Source organism: Lachnellula hyalina (assembly GCF_007821495.1).
Source record: "Lachnellula hyalina strain CBS 185.66 chromosome Unknown contig00298, whole genome shotgun sequence".
Classification (NCBI taxonomy): domain Eukaryota; kingdom Fungi; phylum Ascomycota; class Leotiomycetes; order Helotiales; family Lachnaceae; genus Lachnellula; species Lachnellula hyalina.
The window spans coordinates 2529-9973 of record NW_022157412.1 but is presented as its reverse complement, the minus strand read 5'-3'; the positions used below and the strand labels follow the sequence as shown (position 1 = coordinate 9973).

Sequence of the window (7445 nt, the reverse complement as noted above, 5' to 3'; positions counted from 1 at the left end):
GCACTTGGTAATCTAGCCCAGCCCGGTGCTTATATACAATTTTTCGTCAGCAGCACAGGAGGACTCAGGGCGAATCCAACAAGGCGAATGAATAAATACGATCCATACAAACGAACCGTAGTCATTGGCACTACACCCAGCACCATCGACGACATGCCAGCTGAGACAGTTAATATGGGTACCAAGCGTGTCCATATACGGAATTCTCATTTTGGATGTGTCTCTCAATCAGGGATCTATCTCAGCAAGAAGGATCCTGGGTCCAATCCTAATAGCTCCGAAAGCCCCCCCATTAGCACGAAAATCGACCTACCCCGGTCTCATGTACACGCCTGGATGAAGTCTGTGGTTATTTCCAAAAAAGATACCGAGGAGGGATGATAGCCGGATGTGTCTGTTGTTTTTGAATAGGGTTGGAGAAGACGAGGAACAGCTTCATGATAGTTTTGTGGTTGCCCTGCTACCAGTAGATAGATGCTGAGATTCGAAGGTGGCTATGTTGGCATGTACAATAGAGGATTGCGAACCGTAGCGTGTAAAATGTGTACTAGTAGTCGATGGGGTTTGTAGTAAATTGGCCGAGGTGTAATTATAATGAAGCATTTAGTAGTTGAGGACCAGTAGAACATTACAAGTCGTATGTTTGCAACAAAGAATACAAATGTAAGATGATCTCAACCCTCATACACAGGACGGACTTACTGCTTTGGTTACCTTTGTTGACTTACTATATGAGCCCTCCTAGATTCATTCATACTACTGGCTGGAGGGAAACTATCATTAGGGGGATGGGGGATTATCACGTGGTTCAATATTTACTCTACACGGTTTGACGCTTACCTCCGTAGCGAACCTCATTGACGAAAACACCCCAAACAACATCCCCGCCTTTCGACCTTCCAAGCGCTCTCCAACATTATCAAGACGACATATATTCCTAAACCTTTGTACGCATTTCGATCTTTCAAGATGGATGTGGATCGCGCTCTCGACGAAATAGTGTCTGAACGCCATGTAAGTTCCCGTAGCGCTTCATTGTTCAGCCTTGCAGCTGGCCTCGAGAAGAACGCGCAGCTAACGACTCTCGCAGAGAGGTGGACGACCTCGAGGACGCCGTGGTGGCCGCAGAAATGATCGGAATGACTATCCTCGTGACGGCATAAGAAAGGTATACTAGAAGACACAATTCCAATCCTCTGTAACCTGAACTAACATATGCCCTGGCAGGTTCATACACCTCCTCCTCCTCCCTCGTACCCAATTGCTCTCCGAAACTTCCTCAGACCTCATCGCAGCCAGACACCGCACTCGATTCTGTGAAGGGAAGTACATACATTGAAACATCAGCTAACCTGGGCCTCTCTTCGTTTTTGCACAGTCGACTCGAGAAGACAATAGAAACATAGACTCGTAAGTCCTTTATCTGCCATATACGGAGTACATACTGATATCTGCAGTGAGTGGGTTCACGATAAGTTTGATGACAATTGTAGGCAAGCCGTTTTTGCTCTTTCGGACCTTCCGCTCACGAATATTCAGCCAGTCAACGACCCATGCGCAATGATAGACGTTACTCTCCGGAGCGATCCTAGTACGAACACTATACGACTTTCTAATTCATCAGTTGACCTTTTCTAGCGACGCTCCCAGTGCCAAGCTCCGTGTCGAGAATCTACACTACGAGTTGACGGAGGAGGATTTGGATGTAATCACATCCAGGCACTTTTCAATGTGGCAGACGCTTATACGAAACAGGATCTATTCAATCGAATTGGCCCAGTTATCAAGCTCGAGCTTCTGTACGACCGCTCCGGCCGCTCAGATGGCGTCGCCTACATTACCTACGAATCCCATTACGACGCCAAGAAGGCGATTCGGGAGTTTGATGGTGCAAATGCAAAGGGTATGACCTTCTTAAAAGCATATAGTATCATCCTAATACCTTCCAGGACAACCAATACGCCTAACGGCCGTCCCAACAGGTCCCACGGGAGGAGGCCGTCGTAATCCCTTCGATTCCGTCGTTGCGCCAGGCCGTCCATTGGAAGACCGCATCTCAATCCCCAAAGGCCGCAACCGTTCCGATTCGCCAATCCGCCATTCAGACGTCAGGGGCCCACCACCCACCAATGTCGACCGCTACGTACCAGGCCAAGGCAGCCGCTCACGCAGTCCTGCACCCCGCCGAAGAGATGGCCGACGTCCTGGTGCGCGACGAGAGCGTGTGGAGAGACGAGGAGGCCGTGGTGGTCGGGGAGGAGAGAATCTCGCGAGGGATGGTAGACCAAAGAAGACGCAAGAGGAGCTTGATGCTGAGATGGAGGATTATTGGGGTGGGAAAGAGAACGGGGCTAGTGCAGATGCTCCTGTTGAACCTTCCGCGCCTACTGTAGACGATGTTGAGATGGTTGAGTAAGAGATGCATTGTGTTTTAAGATGGCAATTTTTCTTTTGGAAAGCATTGCGCTTGTATTGACGTATTAGATGCACATGGTACGCTGCGTCGACGTATATTCTCGTAATAAGACAACCATTGCTTTGATCCCCTCAACGGCGTCCAAACATATTCCCCATTCAGTCAGTCACACAGGCAAGGCATTTCATAGTAAGTTTTCAACCAGAATCCTCTCTCCTTGCCTTACCATTCAACCCACAGCCCTCCGCAGCATCATGCATCTCGTTACGCATCCATTCAACAGTACGGAACAGAGTAGAATATTGATTAGGGAGCCATTGAAACCTCCGTATCAGCTATATATACCAATTCTTCTTTACAAGTACAAGATTACTATTGATAGTGTTTCATATTTGTCCATGTCCTCCTGCCTGCCTGGCTCTAATTTTTCGCCAACCAACCGCCGCCGATATGTGCAATGCATATGCTTTCATTACTTGATTCCAACAAATGAAACTTTACCACAGATAGTGAAGAAGTCGTCAGTTATGCAACTGCCTCCCTCCTAGTACCCCAATTAGATTAATAGAAGCACAGTGTTTGTCCAGCTATTGAATCAAGACACATCCTGTATGTCGAGAGCAAAGACATACATGTCGCCCGAAGAAGATATAGTTATTATGCCGCTAGATGGATTGACCAGTGCCCGTGCGAGTACGGTTGGTTGTACTTGAGTAAATATATATAGTTTTGAAACGTGGGCTTTTTGGGATGAAATAAATATCAGATATGTGTGCTCCAAAAGGAGTTTGTTGGTGTGGGGCTTCAGACTGAAGTGGCTGGCAAGATAAAAGTGTCTTTAAAAGCCTTCCTGAGGCTTGATAGTCGGGACTGCCCTTCGCCTTTGCGGCCCCTGGTTCGTGAGTCTTCAGATAAGGGTTCGGTTTGGATACAGTCTTGCTCTCGCCGAAGAATCGCCCTGGACTATCGCCTCTCACCTCCTGGTTGAGAAATCCTGAGAAGTCGAATTCAACCATGGACCACAGGATGGCCATTGGAGGGTAGTTTAAAAGTCCCACCTGTACCGAAACGTCGTCTTGCACCTGCGCTACCACAGCGCTCTTGGCTGTGACGTTCTGTTCTTAAAGGCACCCCCTAGCATTTCGAATGTTCGTCCTCATCAAATGACTGTTCAGCGTCTTCATACCCATTTCCCGCTCCTCCCTTGACCCGACATGTTATCAAAATGAACTAACTCCCTCGCAGGAAGTTCGTGGATAACACTCAGTGTATCCGCCGATCTTGCAGATATCGATCTTCCCGGATACGATTGAAAGTAATCCTTCTTCCCTTCAATTTCCGGACTCTGGAGCTCGGTGCTTACTGCATCCAACTCGCTCCCACTGAAGTAGGTCAATGACGGCGATACCATGACTGGTTGGTACTGATAATCATCCCGCTTTAGCGGCTCAGAGTTCGAACTAAGGGAAAACGATGGCAGTGAAGACCGCGCTAGGGAAGATCCTGGTTGAGAAGGCTTTGGCGAATGGGCTGGCATTGATCGTAATTCTGTACGTATGTCTCTTGTGTTTCTGTATTTCTTGCGCAAAATGATAAATCCAGCAACGAGCACAGTGAGCAAGACAGCGATGCCAATTGCAATACCGGCGTAAAGTCCAACACTGGTTTTCTTGTGCGTAGTCGAGGTATCTGAAGACAGTGAAATAGCCTGAATACTCGATTTCGCATTCGCATCCCATTTTCGTTGAGATACAGAGAAGTTTGAGCGCTCGTAGTCTGCGATGAGGTACCTGAAATGAATTAGCACCATATATGAAGACAACAGAGTATGCACGGACGCTTCTTGGAGAAATGCTCGTCCCAGCGTAGTTTGATTGTTGTCTGCAGCTCTCTTGAGAGGAAAATATCTCGTGTCGTTCTGAACCAAAGGCCACTGCGCAACCAAGTCGAAAGCTTGATAAGGAAGTACAATATCCACCAGCACCTTTGACTTCTCGTCGGTCAAAGTGAAAGTAATATTTGCCGCTTCTGACAGTAATTGTGTATGCAATGTGTCGTTGACAAGGTAGAGTCCGCTAGGAGTGTCATAAACAATACCGAAAGCATCCTCAAACTGCTGGCAAACTTCCTCGGGGAGATAGAGATAGGGCATAGTAGAGTCAATGGATGCTGAAAACGATGTTGAACCAAGTGTCTTGTTCCCATTTTTAGAGGACATTGTGATCTTGTTGACATTGATCGTCAGGTCAGAAGTAGAACCAAAAGCCATGGTGAGCTCATTGGGTTCAAATAGTGAGGCATCGTATCCACCAAGAGTGAGGCTCCCCAAGACCTTGTTAAATCGGTATTGATTTCCCGCGGTGTAGGCGTACGACAGAGAGGGGATGAAGTTCTGTTCTTTTAGGGTCGACAGATAGCTTGGAACTGGGCTAGTCATGTAGGGAAAGTTGGTGGCAGCAGGGTTCACACCAAGCAGTCCCAGAAAAAAGTCCTTCGTTGTGATTCCTCCAACAACTTGATCACCCAAGGCCGGTAAAGAGTCGCCGAGGGAGACATTGTCATAGCCATATACTCCATTGCCTGAATACCCAAGATTGGTGTCAATGCCCAGGGAAAATATACCCTCAGGCGAGTTGTTGTGAATCCTGGAACTTCAAATCAGTCTCTGGCAAGCCAAGATCTACATCTTATTTTGATGTTACACAAGATTTTGTGAATTGACGATCCATGAGCTTCCTACTTGCTTAAGTTTTCCATTTCTCTCATCGGTCTCTTCGCACGCTCACTCGAGTCGAAGATAAGATATTCCATCCAAAATTGAACAATACATGTTTGGGTCGTGGACTCGGGGAGTGGGGTGTACGTACCACGATGGGACATAATAGGACGACGATCCATTGATTTGGAAGAGTGCTCCACGACTGTTGGGACAATTCGAAGGATCTGTTGTATTACACCCTTCTGGTAGCACTACTAACGGCTGATTGCTCGCAGTTGAAACCATGACCCGAACGCTTTGAGGCGGTGTCCCAACCCGAAGAAAAAAACTTGACCATGGCCCATCATTTCCATCCCTGTAAGGCACGAGGTCTGTTAGACTCGAATCCGCAAATATTGGAGCCTTGTGTTGGAGTTGGAGTTGGAAAGGAAGACGCGAACGTACCAAGACTGGCTTGGAGGAACAACCAGAGGCGTGGCAGCGGCCTCCAAACTCCTAGGCAGACCCAGAAGCTGCAACACCATGAAGGCCGCCAAGGCACTCCAGGAGAGCATTTTGGCAAAGATTGAAAAACGAAAGATTTATCAAAGAAGTATCAACATACTTGAGGTAGGATGACTTTGCGTAGGGCTAGCCACTAGTCATTCGCCCCCAGATATCTAACGCGTGCTCCGACAACGTGTGCAAAGAAAGTGAAACGAGCGCCAACAAGTGCATCTGCCGGAAGAAGGAATTTTGAAATGCAATAATGGAAACTACCTGGAAGTAAGTAACCACTTGGCTGGATTGGTAGGTGGGCCACTGCATAATCTCCAGCGATACCCAACGAGAAGGAGCGCCTCGTACAGACAGACACGTTCCGGACCTGTCTCGACAGCCGCGCAGCCTCCGTCAGCATGTAAATTTAAATTCGGAAAATGCTGGCGAGGCGACCGGGAATAGCCCAAATGGGTGATGAGGCTCAAAGGGACATGGTTATGAACTTATGTGGAGTGGAGTGGGTGGCAAGGGCAAGGGTAACTTGATAGACATTCTCGGGTTCTGAAAATAAGTAGATAGCTGGGTATTATTACTTCTTTCGCGGAAGGAAGGTTCGAAGAAGCTTTCTAAGAACGAGTTAGGCCAGGTTTACGAGACTACCTCGTAGAGAAGCTCGTTTGCAAAAGGGTTTGATCGCCCATTATTCGCCAGCTCGTCAGATGGTCCACCAGTTGAAAGATTCAGGCCAGATCAGGTTTAGTGCAGATCCTCCGCCCTAAATAATGGAGGCCACGTTCTGAAGACTGAAGCAGAGTGTTGGCGTGATGGAAAGAGTGAGGATCAGCAAATCTCCCAACCTGCTTCTGATTCTTGGTGTTGTGCATATGGCACTGTGCAGACCGGCATAGTCAGGTACGAAGTATAGTGAAGTTCACCACGGAGTACAGTATAGGGCATTACCTAATGCACTCAGGTACAGTATACAGTGCGGAGTAGGTACAGTATATTGAAATCTATTTTTGTATGTTTCTGCACGCGGAACCCAGTACCAGTGTTCAAGTGGTGCTTTCTCTTCCAGCCGATTGTCGGTTCCTGCACCGTGGGTATGAATGAAGTAGAAGTAATGATTGCTCCAAGCTTGTCGCAACGCGTCTATCCTTCAAGGATTCTTGAAGAAATAGCATTATTACGAAGTATACGGAATACTCTGTAATGAAATGGTGGAATCCCTGCACAGCGAATCCTTCTACAAGACAACAATCTCGCCAGTCCGAGCCGAGCCGAGTCCCTTCACTCCTCCTCTCCCCTCTGCCCCTCTCCTCCTGGTGCTAATGCTCGCCCTCGCATCCAGACGTTAGTAGGCAGGCTATTTTACCGCACTGATCCTTCGCCCTGGCCCGGTCGGCCGCACCAACCCTAAAGTACTGCTGATGTTATTTTTGAGGCTATTTTTGGCCCTGCCAACAGTGGCTTGGCCCCACCTGCTGTGATTATCACTGTCCAAGCTTTGCTGTCGTGCCTCTCGTTGCCCTCCTACAGCGAAGATGGAGCACTGCCTCCCCCGAATAATAGCAACTGAGTATTCAAACGACTACCCCACCGCCACCTTCCCAATTTACTCCCACTACTCCTGTGCCGCTTGCATCTTTTTATGGAAGTAGGGAACTTAGCCGTTCCTTCGTACTCACGGGTTACGGGTCATTGACCATGGCCCATGGCCCATGGCATGGCATGGCATGGCATGGATTATTATTGCGACCCTAATCCCAACCTTCGTCTGCCATCCAAATGAGGCACCACTAAGGCGCAGCTCCAACACTTTCCTCACTA

At 48.1% G+C, this 7445-nt stretch overlaps 2 protein-coding genes across 2 annotated transcripts; one reads left to right on the top strand and one right to left on the bottom strand.

Annotated features, from left to right (window-relative positions):
• Positions 1–969: 969 nt before the first annotated feature.
• On the top strand, positions 970–2416 carry LHYA1_G009080 (putative RNA-binding protein; the record flags this gene model as incomplete). The annotated part of the gene is made up of 8 exons (XM_031153984.1): positions 970–1014; positions 1091–1168; positions 1379–1410; positions 1458–1489; positions 1540–1591; positions 1639–1705; positions 1756–1903; positions 1950–2416. The coding sequence occupies 8 exons, from the start codon at positions 970–972 to the stop codon at positions 2414–2416; spliced, it is 921 nt and encodes a 306-aa protein (XP_031001057.1).
• A 665-nt stretch (positions 2417–3081) lies between these two features.
• LHYA1_G009079 (uncharacterized protein) lies at positions 3082–5689 on the bottom strand (the record flags this gene model as incomplete). Its single annotated transcript, XM_031153983.1, has 6 exons — positions 3082–3531; positions 3603–4206; positions 4255–5061; positions 5284–5337; positions 5395–5490; positions 5580–5689. The coding sequence occupies 6 exons, from the start codon at positions 5687–5689 to the stop codon at positions 3082–3084; spliced, it is 2121 nt and encodes a 706-aa protein (XP_031001056.1).
• Positions 5690–7445: the final 1756 nt, after the last annotated feature.